We start from the raw sequence: 18,622 nt of genomic DNA on the forward strand, positions 1-18,622 counted from the left end.
CCTCTAAATCTAGAGACCAGGAATAGCCATCAAATCGGTGACATAAAATAAATAAATAAATAATTTAGTAGCTCGAAGACGCGCTGCCAGCTCTAACTGTAATACGGTAAATTATTCGTCGTTTCTCTTGTATGTAAATCAACTAGAAAAGACTAATTGCTAAAATCAATATCTGAAAATGTACTGCAAAATTCTCGGAGAAAAATTAAAATGAAAAGTGAACGTGTCAGAACATTATTAAACAATGTTATTTAATTTTAAGCAGTCATTTTCAGTTGTGCCATTATATTTGGAACAAGTTTGAATAAAAAAAAAGGCTCAAGAATAGAATGACCAGAACAAATTCATGTATCCGCTTTATCGGAAAGAATATCTAGATTTGAAAATAGGACATGCAAAAACTTCATTCCACCATAAATAAATAAAATTCGAGAATAACGAAAATCATATGTCCCATTTGTTTATTTCAGTAGTATTAACTTCTAATTCCTTTCAGGATTGTTTTGTCAATACATTTCTCAACAAATTACTAAGCAAACATTGCAGGTAATAAATATGTTATTTGTGCATAAAGAATTAAAATTAATGTTACAAAGCATATTAACAATTATAAAATAACCTCATAGAATTTTAATTAATTATTTGTTGATGAGTTGTTAGTTCCCACGTATGACAAGACAAAGTAGAAAGATGTAGATAAATGAAAGTCGTTCAACAGAGAGTAGTAATTGAAACTTATCAATACTTTGATGGTTATTGCAAGTTAACCGAAATACATTTTTCTAAAAGAATATATAAACTAACCAGAGAAAATCCCACCCCCATACATATATAAACTAATTATCCCTTATTTAAAGCAACCTTTAATTTAAGCTATATGGCCCATTCAATGAACAGATTGAACACTAAAAAGAGCAGAACATCAAAACCAAGAGGAACAATTGATATCTTATATAAGAATACACCATATCCTATATATCAAGTAATATGCATAAAAATATTGCAGCTCAGATACCAGAATACCAAATACCACTTGCGGAAACACAATTACCAGGTGGAAAATATTCTAAGAGAATTTTGTTGTGTGTGAAAACTTTCCAAGACTCTACGTCGAATTCGAGAACATATATCACTTTCGTCAGTAACGACGTTTAGTTAATAGATGAAGTTTTACAGATTTATTAATGAACAAGAAAATGAAATACCAACCAACGATAGGTTTAATGAATTTTTATCGTGATATTTCTATAATTGAGCTCAAATTTTGATAAACAAATATGTCAAAAATGTCCTACTAATAACAGTAAAAATACATACATAAATATACAGTCAGAGGCACCTAATAAAATACAACCACAAAATATAATATTATAGTAAATAACTACAAATATAATGTACCAGAACTGTGACTACTGAAAAACAATTAGGAAGTTACATTTTATTACAAAGACAGGATTTCTTTTAAAGACAGCTCAAGTCTCAACCGAATTTAAAATATATTAACAAGAAGTACCGTCCCAAATGTAATAAACCTTCGTTCATAATTATTAATATGATTATATTGGTTGTCTCGTTTCATATATAACCAAGTTTTACTGGTGATATATGGGAAAGTTTTGCGAAAGTCAACCTTCATATCATGATTATAAAAATTATGTAATTATCGCGTTAAAGTCATTAGGGTTATCTAAGTTTCAATACAACCCAATGTCAAATATGAAAAATATATTCTCCATAAATACACATAATTTGCACACCCATCCAAATATTTAGACAACCAAATAATTATATACCCCAACAAATGGTCATATATTATCCCATATAGTATATTTATCAGTAATCTGTATAAAAACACATTGAGACTCTTATTCGAAAATCAATTAAAATATATTGTCTAAATTAATCCTCCTCAAAATGTTGTTAAATGTAATGTCTTGCTCGTTGAAACTTATTATTAAACCATAATTTAATACAGGAATCGAGCGAAAAAATTGTGTAAGTCTTTTAGAATAGTTTAGGTATGATTTCAACTAATAACATTCATTTAGAAACAGATTTTTCTAGATTTTTTTCGTATTTTCAAAGGTTAACTCTTTAAGAATATGTCTCGAAACTACTTTAATCAAAATGGTTGATGAAATGTGGTTCGGGCCTTCGCTATACATTCTTTTATGGCATCGAAACAAATTTCACGTCACCGAATTACGGCTGTTGCCAAATTTAGATTTGTTTGCCTTATTTTATAAAATTTTAACATATTCTTTAGAAGTAATTTCGGTTTTTCATAATAGGGACTTTTAAAACCTATCTAACGAATTCTCAAAAATTCTACAGTGACGAACTCATGATTTTACTAGAAAAGTAATAAAATATTACAAATATCATAATGGCATATGAATTACGAGTACTGGTCAGTATTTAAAATTTATTCGAATGCCCTAAAACCATGGAAAATTCGGTCCTGGTTATTCGAAAAACAGTGTGTTCAGTCTGGTTGTGATTGTAATAGGGACACTATATGTTCTTGGCGACGCTGCTGCGCTGAAACTGATTCTGCTGTGAACTCACACAGATTACTGGATAACTTGGAGTAACCAAAATTTGGGATATATATAGGAATATTACGAAAATTTGAATAAAAACAGCACAGTTTAAATTATCATCAAAGACAAACTGATACTGACACATCGACGGTGACAATCCGACTGATGAAAGCCACAAATAATCTATATATTAAAGGGCTTAGTGAAAATTTTGCCTCTCTTTTTGTGGAGAAGGGGAGCCCCGAGACGCTCGAAATTTCATTATTTTTTAATGATTGATTATTTTCAACTTGACTTACTTCATTTTGATTCATTCATTGAATCATTTCATTTTCGTTTTTATTCAGTTTGATTATTTTTCAATTTTTAGTGAGCTTCTTATTTATTTTTTGAAGTCGGTTCAATTTTTTTGGTAAAAAGATTGTATTTTTCTCTCTTTACTGTTAGATTTTTATTCAATAAATTACGCAGTTATTTTATTTAATATTACAATGGGTAGGCCAAGTAAAGGCGCAACTCGTATGAGGAAAAATAGACCCCGGGGTCCGCTACGTAGCCTAGGTGAATTGACAAATGTTCCAATTAAACAACAACAAAAAGTTATTTTCCCCACCGGGAATCGAACCGCAACATCCGTTTGGGAGCTAAACGCTTTAAACATTAAACTATAGAAACAGTTGTCTACAATGTTTCTACGAGGCCTTATATGCTATATTTAGTGCCTAAAAGCAAACTGAATAGCTTTTGCACTGAACGACTTTCGATTTTCCGTCGCATCAGCTCGGCAATAATATTATAATCTAATTAATTTAGAAAGAGAAATAGGTGAAAGAACTTGTACCTTGTGTACCTGAGTTTGAAATTTGGGAATAACCCCCCCTTCAACCTTCCCTGCTTCCAAAGATCATGATTTGGTTCCAATGGGACCACCTCGGAAGTGCACTCTTTCGAATAAAAAAACAATTTTGAAAAGCGGCCCACAATTGACGGAGAAATCGGCGAACGTATATTAAAAAGATATATACCGTCGAATATAGATAGAACCTCCTCCTTTTTCGAAGTTGGTTAATTAAATGCCATTCAAAAAGGGACAGTGAGTGTAAATTCTTGAGATAATTTACATGTATTTTAATATAGAGACATTTGTTACTAGTATAATAATATAGTTTTAATCTTTGAAAATATTATGGTAGAACCATGATTCACTTTATGAATTGTGCTTAATTTCGACCACAGGGCGATCACTAGTTTTAGTAAAACATTAACTTGTCCGGATGGGACTAAGACCATATACTTGGAGACGGCCTTGGTTGTTCGAAAAAAAAACCAAAAGTAAGCTAAATATTTATATATTTATTTAATTCTCATAAACAATTAAAATTCCACAAGCGATAAAGCAGTTAAGATCGGAGTGGTTCCATTTCGGGTGGCGTTTCGACGGGTTGACTCGCCGCCCGTGGTTGATGTTTGCGGAAAACTCTCTTTGTAACACCCAAGTCCATGCAATAATCGACCATTATAAATATATTGTAGGCCCCCGCGAAGAATAGAATAATGCCCAACAAAATAACAATAACACGATGTCTCGCTATCTCGCTGTAGTATGTGTTCATGACCGCGAGAGATCTTGACGTAGTTGGTTTCGGTGTCGTGGTAGTATCCAGTTTATAGCTATAATTATTCGTAGCGTTCACCGTATCGCATATTATAGCGTTTCTTTGTTCCTCCGCATCGAACGATCTTCCGGGACTCACTGAAATGTTGTATTCGCCCAAACGATCGACTACTTTTTCTAACTCCGAACAGTAGAAACCGTTGTCGTTGATGTCGACAATCAAATGATCGTTGGGGAACAGTCGTTTCAGGTTATCAACATCCATCTCCATCAAGCTATTATCGGACAAGTTCATGAAAGCCAAATTATTGTACGGAACACTTCCCTCTGTCAAAGTAAAGTGAACGATATCGTTCCCTGCCAAATCCAAAACTTCTAGTTGTTTGCATTCACGAAGCACATACACATTGAACATATTTATAGCGCAGAAAGATAAATCAAGATATTTTAAACTGACTAACTGCTCGAAAAGATGAAAATAATAAAATTTTCTCAAATAACGATTGTGAGCTAGTACGAGCCTTTCCAATTTCGTTAGTAAATTTAACGCCAAGTCTTCCATTCGTACCATATCATTATGTGATAAGTCTAAGAGTATTAAATTAGTTGAGTATTTAAATGTAAAATGGTGCAGTACCCTAATCTTATTCCACGATAAATCCAACGTGGTCAAGCTAGCCAAATCAAAAAATGTTTGACGCGTTATACCTATGATATTGTTATGGCTAAGATCGAGATATTTCACACAAATCAGTGAGGCAAATGCTCTCGGTTCGATCACGTCGATGCTTTTATGGCTCAGATTTAAATGGACCACGTTTTCTGAGGTATACGCGACAAACGAATTCGCTGAAATGTTCCGTATCTCCTTCGCTTTGAATACCACATTGTGTCCACGAAAATCGGAATATTTCGAATTGAAACTGATTCTGTTTTTCTTGAAATCGCTCAGATCATTAAACGTCCGAATATCGGGATATTCTCGAGTTAGACAAGCTTTTTCTGGAATGTCATTAGCTAAGATAGAGTAGAGTAAACATATCAATATGAACCAAACATAGTTCCAATTCATCTGAAAAGAAAGTATTGATAAGCTCTCAGCCGAAATCAATCGAAACAAATTATTAGGTATGGTAGTTAATAATAAAGGATATAAATGTTACTTGCGTAAAACTATGGAAAACAAACTGTGTTCCGAAAGTCATATTAGACTGAGATTGCAAATCCGAGATCTCACAGAACTAGAAATTTCGATCTGCGTACCCACATTTTGGAAAAACTGTATTGTTTTTAGTTAGGAAACCAAAACACCAATTGATTAAATAAAATACAACAATAGATTTTATTTATTTGTTATAAGCATTTACTTATTATATTCGTAATAACATTAATACTAAACGCAATAATTACCCTTTTTAATTTGTATTTATCTTTAGCTTTGGATTCCGCTTATGATTTTTGAACTTTCAAATTTTCGATGACTTTAAATCATCTCTAAAACTATATTAGAGATTATTGATAATTGCATTTATATTAGTAGATTCGGAATTAGCAGGCCTTAAATACCAATCCGTAACACTCATGAATTTGATGTAGAACTTTCTAATTGTCAATGGATGATATCTCCAGAACTAATGAAAATGTGTATCAGATTCGTAACTGCCAGGTTTTATAAAGTAATGCTCATATACATTGCAAACAAAATATTGCAAGCTTTCATATTTTCGATAGGGCCTCTTAAAAGTCAATATTCATGTATATTACTCAATCTAATTATTTAAGTTTTTGATTTCGGAACTTTCATATAAGATTAAACATTCAGTTTGAAAATTAGGAAATTTAGAAACTGGAAATTTCGGCGGCTCTTAGAATCCCATGTTCATAGACACTGATCTAATCGTTAGGTCTCAGAAGGAAATTTATCATTTAATGCTTGATTAAAGATTTTGCCTATAGGACATAAATATTTCAAACTTTCAAATTTGCAATGGCTTCTATATTTAAAATAATGTAAAATAATTTAAAATACATGCCAGATATGTTATCAGCGGCACTTATAAGCCATTGTTCATGTAAATATTGTCCAATCTTACTTATGTATCAATTTTAAATAACCACTATCAAAATCACTCACTTAAAAGTTTATCTCTAAATGATACTTAAAAAAATTGTCTGGTCAATAACATCTTGTTTTAATTGCAATATAACAGGCGGGGCAAAAGTCCCGCTACCATTTTGACTGCTATCTTGGTTATGTGACGTTTAGCTCAGTTTCGCTTTAACCATTGTGTTGTATAGACGTCCAAATTTTTATTACGAATAAATATACGCTACAAGAACGAGCAGAAATAGTGACAATATGTATTGAAAGTAATCGTTCCATTATTGCCATTCAGCGGAAATTGCGTCAAAAATATTTTAATCGTCCAGTGCCTCATAAAAACACAATTTATCGTTTATATGCAAATTTTCGACAGTACGGTACGACCGCAATCAATTCTGGAACCTGGAAACGAACGTCCCGTAACATTGAAAATGTGGCTCTGGTGCGCGATAGTGTTGCAGTGGGTCCAGAAAACTAATTCGGAGACGTGAATCCCAGTTACACATTTCTGCACGCAGTTTGAGGCGAATTTGGAAAACTGATTTGAAAATGTTCCCGTTCAAAATGAAATTATTCAAAAAAATTGCTACTGAGAGATCCTGATCAACGAGTTGAATATACGAGTGACTATGGCACTCTGGTGAAATTGAAGATTGGTCTAAATTGATAATGAGCTATGAAGCCCATTTTCTTCTCAGTGCTGAACTGACACTGCTGAACGGTACCAAGCCATCATTCGAAATTTTCCTGTGTCTGAGATGAAAGAGCAAGAACTAAAGGACATGTGATTTCAGCAAGATGGAGCCACAGCACACACAGCTCATTTAACAATACAATTATTGAATGACGTTTTTCCACGAAGACTAACTTCCCAAAGTAACGATTTAGTGTGACAGCCAGATCTCCGGATTTAACAGAACCAGATTTGGGGTTTTATGAAATCAAAAGTTTATGTGAAAAAACCCCAAATGATTCAAAATCTTAAAGAAATATTCGTCACGAAATTGAAGAAATTCAGTCTCAGATGTTGCAGGATCTCATGAAAAATGCCTTAAAAAGAGCCGAAAATAGCATAGCGAATCGCGATCACCATTTAGCCGATATAATTTTTCAATCATAAAGAACAAACAATATAAAGACCAAATAAACTTTTTAGGAAAAGAAAACTTACTTATCTTTTCTTTGAGCAATGTTATAGGCAATCAAAATGGAAGCGGGACTTATGCCCCACGTGGTAACTGAAAATTATTTTTGTTATTCAAACTCAATGTTACTAGTAGTTAATGTACCTAGCGATTAGAAAAATTGACCTCTTGTCTTGAGCTCTTGTCTCTAAGTTCTTAGTCTACACTATAGACATAGAAATACGTAAAAAAGGGCATCTGTATGTCCTTGAAGCCTCCCTAATTAGTCTCACTAAGACATGTTGGCTTTTGCAGGAACAACACTTAAGCATTCTAATAAGATGAGGCACATAGAAGAGATTCTGATTGTTAAGACATTCTCGTTAGACAATTAAAAAGTTTTGTTGTCCTTCAGTACTACCAATCACCCTGTTTGCTAACAAATCTATAGTATTCATTTGGCGCTCAATGATACAGATTTTCATCGAATTATCAGATGTACAGGTCAGTTCTTCATGTGATGTGAACCACGAAAGCAAAATATATTCTACACTTACTCAGTAAATGTCTTGATCGAATAATATCTAGACTGATGGTTTCACTGATTGGCATAATCATACGTCGACAAAGACCGCATGTTCTTTATCTATGGCTTTATATTGGCTATTTATCCGTGCTCGAATTTGATAGCTTACAATAAACTAGAGATATCGTAAAATCAAAATACGGTTAGATCAGAACTGTATTTCTACTGCACTGGAGGCTAATGTTCTTAAAGACTTGTGAAATATAATATTATACGCGAGATAAAATCATTTTTGAAAAAATAGTAATTTTTGACAATTCTGAACATAACAAAAAATATACTATAAAGACAGAAATCAATTCAATTTGCTGTAATCACACAATTAAGAGAAAATATTGATTAAAACCCAATTAAATTACCGTAATTCAGGACCATTTCCAAACAAGCACTTCCCTATGAAGCTTTAATTACATCCTATAAAATTAAATACCATAAATAATAATATAAAAGTAATTCTAACTATTTTATAAGCGTTAATTTAAAAAAAAACACATAATTATTTTATATTCACACCATTTATCATTCTTCAGATTGATAAATTTGTATCAGTTCCATCAGTAATATATTTTGTAATTATGCACATGATGTTCTGTAAAATCTCTAGGCATTAGAAACTGATTAATTTCTGAGTTAAAATTATGTTCAAAAACATAATGATTCCCATTCTCGTTTACATTATTTACATCTATACTCTATAAGCCAACATAAAGCTTCATAGCTTAAGATAAAAATTAACCAACTGTTGGTGTTCAATAGTTTTCGAGAATTTAAATTTTAAATTATAATATATCATGTCAATGGGAAAATCCGATGGCATCAAAGCTAAAAACTGGTTTAACACAAACCATACTATTTATGTATTAATTTCTGATCTCACAATGTCAGTTATTTATATTTTTCTTAAATGTATACTAATTTAGATAGAAAACTAATAATAAAAGAGACTAAGGTTTATAAATATCCTATTTTTTATTTATATTATTTCAAAAACAATTAAAATAGTTCCACATACTCGATCAATCAGTTCTGAAGATGTTAGGAATTTTGAAACACCACTTGAAAATTAATTTCAAAACGAATTTCATCGGAATCCAAGCAAACGAAATCATTATAGATCATTATCGGCTATAATTGATGTGATAAATTAGGAATTAAAATAAAAGTTAGAAATATAAATAAACATACAAAGATCTAAAAAAAACTGACAATGAAAATGCTTAAATTAGAAATTCCATTCTACTGCTTTTTTATTGTTATTGATCAGAAAACTTGTCATTTTTCCAACGTGGATTACAAGTTTTACTGAAAGTTAACGTCAAGTCGAACGAAATTACCATTAAATCCAAAATAGTTTAAATGAAAAAAGTTATAACCAGTAATACTGTTATGAACAATCTATTTATTTTGTTCTAAAATGAATGTTGACCATAAACAAAGGAAACTAATTAATACACATTAATAAATTAAGAAGATCTGAAATTTAAGCTCAACATTTCTTAAAGAATATAATGATCAACATGTTTAACAAATATATAAAAATTTGAATATTTCATGAGAAATAACAGCGATTTGAATAATCAACTAGGAGAATTAATTATATCCTGTAAATATTTAAGAATTGTAAACAATATTCATACAGAAATACATTTGGATAAAATTTTCAATTTGCATTAAAAGAAATATTTCATCCGTGATATATTATGCTAAAAATTTAAATTATTTTATACTGATTATAGAAGGAACCTGTATAAAAAAATTTGTATTGTCTACAAAATTTAAAACAAAATAAAAATTTTAAATAATTTTAAAGGACATTTTTAAATTTTTAAAGTCAAAATTTGGTAACGTTGCAGGCAATCTTTAATCGCAAGAGAAATCCAATTTGTGCATTAAGAGTTAAAGGAAATGTTGCGAAGAATATTAACAATTTTAAAATAGCTTAATGGAATTTTAATTCCTTATTTGTTGGTGAGTTTTCAGTTCGCGCGTGGAACATAAGACGACGACGACGAGAACTTGATAAACGAAAGCAATAAAAGACAAATAAAAAATGAGCTAACTGCAAGGGTGATATCGAAAAGTAGTATATATAAGCAAAGAACGATGCAATTTTATATAGAAAATTAGGTAAAAAAATATTCTTTTAATCAGCCAACTGTATTTATTGTTTTTGTAAAAAATAGTTTGGGCGGGAAATGTGAATAAAAATAGTACATAAAACTATATGAATATATAATTGAAGTAAAGAGAATATGCAGCAGTTAATGTGAAACTAACTACATAAATTAGAGAAACACGTAGATGAAACATATAGGAAAAATAGAAGAAATGAATTATTATAAACAGTAAATTTTTGAATATTGCAAAGCCTTATTGAATATTGAGATGTTAAACAATTATTGTTACATGATATGCGAGTATATGATATTGAGTATTGATATTATTTGAACCTTGTATAAATTATTTTGATTATTTACTTTATAGACTTAAGTTTTGAAATTGTAAAAAAATAAATTACCTAATTGTGTTCATTATTGTTTTAGTATATATGCTAAAGTTAAATACAAATTTATACAATTATTTTTGTATTGTTTACGCTCGGCACCGAGTTCAAACTGACAATTGGTAGTAGTTATAATAATAATTGTAAATAAACAAATTTAGGTAGGTATTAAGCTAAATTGTGTGTATATAGTAGAATATAAAATATGTGTAGTAGATAGGTTAAATAAGTTTTTTGTTAATATTAATTTATTTATTGCAACGATTATTATATACATATTTTATTTTAAGACGTTCTTTTTGTATTAAAAATCAAAGTTTGATTATTGTTTACTTTTTAGTGAGTTATTTATTTTTTGAAGTCGGTTCAATTTTTTTGGTAAAAATATTTTATGTTTCTCTTTTTAGTTTTAGATGTTTACTCAATAAATTACGCAGTTACTACAATGGACAGCCGAAGTAAAAGTACATATCCTATGAGGAAAAATAGTTATAAAGACACAATGATTGGATTGGATGACAATGATAAGGAGCGTTTGAGACGCTGGGGTCTGCTACCTATTCTAAGTGATTTGAGAAATGTTCCAAGCAAACTAGAATAAAAAAAGCTGCCCTTTTGGGAATTGGATCCGCGACCTTCGCGTGTGACCTCAACATCATAGAAACAGTTGGTTACAATGTTTCTACAACGTCTCATATGATATGTTTAATGTTTAAAAAACAAACTTCCGATTTTTCGTCACATCAGTTCAGCAATAACCGTAGACACCAATATATTATTATTTTAGATAAAAAATATGTGAAAACATTATCCGTGCCTTTGAAATTTCAGGTTTTCCCTCGATTCCCTCCCCTTCCCCCATCAGATCCTAACTTGATTCCAATGGGACCACCTCGGAAGTGCACTCTTTCGACTAAATTTGAAAATCGAAAAGAATTTTGAAAATCGGTCCATAATTGACGGAGAAATCGGCGAACAAACATTAAAAAAATATATACAGCCGAACATAGAACCTCTTTTTTAAATCGGTTAAAAACAGGTTACTACACTCCGATCGGCATCTATAGATATTAGAACAAGAGTTAGAATAAGATATTTTACACAAAAGTCACTCATTAGAGTAGCTTTCTACATGTTATACTAACGCAATAAGAAGAAAACATAGTAACGAGCCAAATGAATAAGGTTTAAAAATACAACATGTATAGTATAATTTGTTTTATATTCTAATACTATTAATGTTCCAATCATGATCAGAACAAGTTACATTTTTAAAATGACAAAACAATAAAAATTATAAAACAATGTTTTGTAATTCTTTTTTATCTTTTTTAATTTTTTTTAAACACACACACACAAACACACAATCAATTCACACAATATTTTCATATCTCATTAAGCATTCACTCGTTATGCATTACTCTCTAACTGTATGTGTCCAATGGGGGCTTCATGACCTGGAGAATCATCGGGAGAAACGGGTTGTCGAGTACAGCATAATGCCCTTCGCAGATAATCGTAATTCAAAACGTAATCCACGGTAATCAAAATTCCAGATAACAGTAATATACAAGCTAGTACTATAAGGACAACTTCGACATGATGATTGTAAGTCATTTCATCCAGATACTCCGGTATAAGAGCATCCAAAGCCGACATGGTCGAAGTCGTACCAAAAAACTTGTCAAGATCCTCGTCTTCATCCTCGTATTGTTTTTTTGTCAACTCTTCGTCCAATTCGTAAGTGTCATTTTGCGTTGATTTCGTTGGCGCGCATGTGTAGTTTCTAACCTTATTTTCAGTTTCGTTCGAACGTCCTGGCGCTAACGTAATACCTCTAGACTCTAAGTTAGACAAAATAAGGTCCATCGTAGGACAATAAAAATGATTTGCGTTTATATCCAACACTAAACGATCATTACTGAATATATTTTTAACGTCACGCGCGTCCAGTTCCGTCAAACCGTTGGAAGATAAATTCAAATTGGTAACGTGGGCTAATTCCTTGTTCCCAAAGCCTTGAAATACAAATTTTTGAAGACCATTATTAGCTAAATTAAGGCTCTCTAACGAGTGTAATTCTGAAAACATGTAACTAGCAACAATGGCAAGCCAATTCGATTCGAGATTTAAAGTTCTTAAAGCGAACAAATTGTTGAACACTTTATAATGTATGAGTTTCCTGATTCTGTTATCATTCAACAACAGAGTTTTCAATTGTACTAGATCGCTAAATGTTTCCACTCCTACCACTTCAATTCTATTATGAGAGATATCTAATACCTCTAAATTTTCCATATAGAGAAAATTGTTTTCAACTATGAACTCGAGATCGTTGTAGCTGATATTCAACACAGTTAATCGTTTCAAACCAATAAATGTGTCATTTTGGAAATACGAGAGATGATTTTGGCTTAAATCGAGTGTATCGAGACATGATAATGAAGTGAAGGCCCTTTCTTCAATTGATGCGATTTCACTGCCACTAATATTTAAGGCAATGATATGTTCAGAATGGTTCGTGACCAAAGTCTGTTCAGAAATCTGAGTTAATCCGAAGTACCGGAAACTCACTACATTTCCCTCGTAAGACTCGTCAATCGGGAAAAAACTACGTGTATTTTCTTTATATTCGATCCACGTTGGAAACATTCTTGATCGAGTTCTGATACAATCATCTCTTATACATTCTAAAGCTGCACTAGGGCCAAAAATGTTTGAAAGGCATAAGAATGGTACCAGCGTCACAAGAAATGATAGCAAACTCATCTGAAACAAAGAAAAAACTGCTATACAAACTGTTAACTGAAGCAATTAACTGATTTTATCTAATTATAAGTTTTTTCTGGATTTTTATTTTAACATCGACGCTGATACTCATAAAAATCGTAGAAATTAAACATTAAACTCTACATATGCAGAAAGAGATGATGGATCAAAACTCGTTCAATGCTCAAAACATACCAAATACAAATAATTAATAAATAATATACCCAATGACAATAACAACAATATTTAAGTTATATAGTAGAAGAGGACATAGTAGAAGCGATTCCTATAGTGACTGCTAAATAATTCCACAAATATTACTTTGCAATATCTATTTTTTAAACGTAAAGAGGCAATGACCATTATTTATGTAAGTATGAGGAAAATGTCAATTTTGAGAAATAAAGAGAGAAATATTCAATAAAGAGAAAAATATTCACTATCAAATATGCATTGATTTGCAACAACAAAAAAGCGATAATGAAAATACCACTGAACAACCACATACAAATGCAAATGTATAAAAATTGAATGAATACAAAATCTATTTATCATCAGAGGTCAATCTGGATTAAGAAGATGCTTCTCATTTTTGGGTTTATCTTAGGAATAAGTAGTTAAAATAGTATTGAGCTAAATCCCTTTTGTCAAATCTAATCTGTCAATGTTATAAAATTAATATTTCAGTTTACTCTTATGCAAAAAAAACATATGCAAGTGGAAATTGGCTTTCAGACATACGCATGCAACTATAAAATATAATGCGATATTAAAAACAGTATTATTAATAAAACAAAGAACAATTCCTCGCACTAATAAAAGTGTTTGTTAATAAAAATCTAATATAGTCCTTCCAATAAAATAACCAATGCACCACCTAGATGATGTCGAATATACTGACAACTTCAATTTGTAAAACTGTAAAATTCGTTTTAACATCGGGCGGAATCTTTCTTTCTCATTTTACCCCAGTTAAAAAAGACAAAATATTACCTGATGTCAATACATCTAGCGAACATGTAACCGAATCAATTTGTAAATTTTAATTTATATTGGTATTAGTCGACCCTATTGCTATATATAAATATCTACAAAATTCTTTCAAACATTAGCGATAATAACTAGACTTAAGTTAAGACCTTAGAACTTAGAACTTAAGTTAATGCGGCAATATTTCGACGTGTGACGTCAACAATTTTGTTGACGCACAATGGCTGATTTATTGGACAGACTATATCCATATATAGATATTGGATAGTTTATTTGTAATTAAGTATTTGTATCAGAACTTAACGGTGGAAAAACCTTAATACTGTCTTATGTTTAAACAAAATATTTTATATCATTAGAAAAAAATTGTTTATTAGGTATTCTAGGACATATTATTGGATGTAACACAAACTTTTGATAAAGTCTGGCATAAAGCACTCATATATACAAGTACGTATAAAAGGCTAACGAAACAATAACGTTGAACTCTTAACTTCAATATCTCGACCAGGATATTTATACTTAAACAAAAAGAAACTCACCGAACAATGAAACAGGTGTATTGCAAGTCAGTATTTTGACTGTTGTTTTTTTACCTAGTCCATGCATGGCTACATTTGCCGACAACACTACGATACTTGCTATTAGAAGCAATAGCGAAGAAGCAACCCCAGAAAATTACAACACGCAAGTAATAATATAAATAAGTAGTACTAAACACGTAGAATAAAAGTCAATGAGATTAAATGAGTGTATAATGATTTCACCTAAAACGAAATCGTTCATATACTAGTAATAATACTGAGTATATAAGGATGAATCTTGACACCACCATAATCCAAGTACCGTACTTCGTTGCAAGAAGCATATCAAAAAAAAAAGAATTGGCATTAAAATGTAAAAAAATATATTAGTTATTTCGAAGAAGATCCATATTATCCGCATATAGTAAAAACTTACTGCTATATAAGCAGATACTGTAACCTTTATAGGGATGTTTTGCGAAGAAAGCAAATTGAAGTATTGTAGAAAAACCCAGATTCTACAAGGACAGTTACTTACACCGAGATAAGAACTTAAGAAATTCGGAACAAAACATCAGGAAAGACTCCACACACGCATGTAAACCGAGGTATTGCAATACTTAACTAGGACACAGATTCAAGAGAACCAAACCCAACCAAACCGTATGGTGATATGAAGTGCATTAAATGGTAAAAACTAGTTAAAACTAAAAAAGTCGTTAAAAAAATTAATCGATAACAGGTTGTTATAATATACTAATAAAATTTTAACATATTAATTACTAAATAATATTCTAAATATTGCTGTTTTGGGATACATAATCAATTACATATAAGAACAAGTACATCACAAAACGCATTAGATAGTTTAGCAGTGGTGTTATAAGACGCTTTGAGTGATAATCCCGCTTTTATTTAAAATCATAATTCCTCAATTATAATAACTGTAAAAATTCTGAAAATCAAGGAAAAAATAAATCAAGTGATGTTTAGTGAACAAGTGAATTCATGATGAACCCTTGTTTCCAATCCCTCCAAAATAGTTGTTAAATTTCTCCATGGCTTCCACAAATTTCCATTCAATTTTTTTAAGTTAATTCATCTATAATCTAAGTACCGTACTTCGTTTAGTGTCCAATTCAACGGAAATGGTTTAAAACTTTTTTATGAAGGATATCTAAATATAAGCAATATATTGATATGAAATATGTGAGATATACATGATTAGTCGAATTAAAACTACTAAAACAATTCTAACCATAGCGTTCTCTTAAGCTATCGCCCATCATAAAAACGACACAATGTTCAATGATTATCCTTCCTTTTTTCCAAAGTAAAAAAGAAAATATTGCCCAAATCACGTTTCTATTGTGTAAACAAATTATGCTGCTTTTATACCTATGATCTATCCAAAATAGCAGTGAACTCAAATCATAAGGATGTATAATATATTGATTATTGCAGTTTGTAAATTCGCTTTAATTATATTTTCCTTCTGATTGTGTTCTATTTAAAAAGGGACAGATCACTGTTTGATGCGTCTGAACCTGTAAACGAATCAACCTATAAAATTGGTTTTGTTGTCAGATGTCTGCAAAATTCAAATAGTATTCAAAACATTAGTAATATGAAACATAAGAGATTTTAGATCGGTAAACGCTGTTTTGGTGCTTTGCGTGTTTTTATAAATTTCAGTATTTGTGATTAATACTTGTGACTTAATACTTAATATTTGTGATTACTATGAGTTAAAAAATAGTTAGTCAGAAACGCATTACGTCTGTAATCAATAAGTTCGAACAGGAACGAAGTAATGGTGGCCCTATCTTACTTCCTTATTGGAAATGTTTTTATTGCGTTGAAGCTGCACTTAATATTAGTACTAAAACCTCTTGAAAAAAAAAGGAATGGTTTTTGTTTCCTTCAGCACAGTTAGTGTTTTCCTTCAAGTCCAAGAGCGACTACCATGGAGAAATGAACCATAATTTTTCGTTCTGATTTAATACTCAGCTGTTAAAGGATTAGGAAAAACCATCAGTTATTGTTATATATAATTGCGTTTGATATAATTTACATTTTTACAAATAAGCATGAAAGTTGATACACATTTTTGTCAGATGGTTAGATCCAAGGCTGATCTACAGAGTGTGAAATCTTTCTCCCTAACACTGCATATTCAATCAAATCGAATGGTTATGGGATGAGGTAAAGAATTACTATAATATACATACTGGTCGAGAATATGTACAAGGATTATTTACGATAACACCCTTCGGCTGAGTTAAAATTGACAAATGGTGTAATTATGAACTAATGTTGAATTGAAAATCAACAGTACAATTATGCTGAACAGTGACTGAATGAAACTTTCTGGATGTGGAATTATGATTCAATGCTAACAATTACCAAGACAAGGTGATAATTATTTGTAGTTTAAATCCTTCGATAACATATGCATTAGATGTACTATAATATCAAATCATATTTATACAATTTCTGTCTCATTATTTTATTTACATTAAAATATTGTTATATATCAAAGCCAAAATAAAATAAATTTAAAAGTTACATACGGCGACACTGCGATGTTATAAATTTAATTGACGTGATTTGGATGAAAGAGTTCATTGTTTACTAGATAGTATATGTTGGAAAGGAAGCTTTGACTATTAACGATACTTTTATTTTGTAAAATAATAGAATATTTTCACCATAACAAAACATAGCTTCTAGTCATGTTTAAAACCACTAAAAATAGATTATAGATTATAGATATTGTATTATAGATTATAGATTATAGATATTATATTATAGAATATATATTATAGTTACTTAAACATCATCTCGACTGTATTCACTAAAATATCATTAAGCATGAATAATATAACAGGTAATGCGACAATATTAAATATCATATAACTGCTTATACCATATTTAATGCTGAAATGTGAAATTCAAGGTTACAAGTGAAGCCATTCAGATAAGATATGGATTCCAAACAACCTCTAACAATGCATTCAAAGCTGACTATTGATTAGGCGAATCCCAAACCATTTACAAACACAACAAAATTAGTTTTACTTTATTTCTTACATAACTGTCATATCATTCAAAATCAATCTTGTAAATATGTCTAAATACTCGTAAAGGATTCGGTTTTTTTTTAAATAAAGGGTAATATGTATTAATACAATAAAAATTAACATATTCATGTTCGAAGTGATATTCACGATGTTCTCTATAATATTTCCTCTCCTTCCATTGCAATGCTATTATATGCCTGCGTGTATTCTGTGATCAGAGTGTTTATTGGTGCAAATGCGAAGTGTCAATGTAAATAATTATTAAGTAGTCTAACTGTTAAACATGATGGTTTAAATATTTTCCTGCATAAATTAACAAATTAACAATTTACAACAAAGTGTACATGGACGTCAATCATGAAATACACAAAAATTACTTCGAACAATACTTATATTTGTTGTTTGATTTGAAGAAATTTTCTGCCGAAGCTTACCAACGAATATCAAACACTTTTAAAAACTTAACAGTGATACTGATCTGCCATATCCCAATTATGATTTTTGAATTGAACGATTTAAAAGTGTTGTCTGCCAATGGAAAATAACGGCAAAGGAGATAGAAAGAAGATTAAAAAGGTTCGAAGAAAATTTATTGCATATTACTTGTCGAAAACTCAGCTGAAACACCCCAAAAACTTTCAAACAACTTAGCAGTTGATGATTCAATTGTTTCCAGATGTTAACATGTGCTATGGAAGATCCAAAAGGAGGAAAAATCTGTACATTACAACAGTTGTGAACGGTACCTATTGCAGCTTGAAAAGGATATTTTATTAAACCG

At 30.7% G+C, this 18,622-nt stretch overlaps 2 protein-coding genes across 8 annotated transcripts in view; both read right to left on the bottom strand.

Annotated features, from left to right (window-relative positions):
• IP3K1 (inositol-trisphosphate 3-kinase-like protein) overlaps positions 1-18,622 on the bottom strand; it is a 375,891-nt gene that overhangs the window by 327,653 nt on the left and 29,616 nt on the right. The window lies entirely within an intron of this gene.
• LOC143191058 (uncharacterized) overlaps positions 1-18,622 on the bottom strand; it is a 41,463-nt gene that overhangs the window by 12,984 nt on the left and 9,857 nt on the right. The window contains exon 3 of one of the 5 annotated variants that reach the window (XM_076395745.1): positions 3,877-5,230. The exons of 3 other annotated variants lie outside the window; for them this stretch is intronic. In XM_076395745.1, the coding sequence (XP_076251860.1) occupies positions 3,944-5,230 (1,287 nt within the window). In that variant the 3' untranslated portion in view covers positions 3,877-3,943. Of the gene's footprint in view, positions 1-3,876; positions 5,231-11,680; positions 13,245-18,622 lie in introns of those variants that run through there. One more of the 5 variants, XM_076395741.1, reaches the window with a different exon arrangement.

This window comes from Rhynchophorus ferrugineus, unplaced genomic scaffold, assembly GCF_030347505.1.
Source record: "Rhynchophorus ferrugineus isolate W39M unplaced genomic scaffold, kcgeb_rfMv2 rfM2, whole genome shotgun sequence".
In the NCBI taxonomy this organism is placed as follows: Eukaryota; Metazoa; Arthropoda; class Insecta; order Coleoptera; family Curculionidae; genus Rhynchophorus; species Rhynchophorus ferrugineus.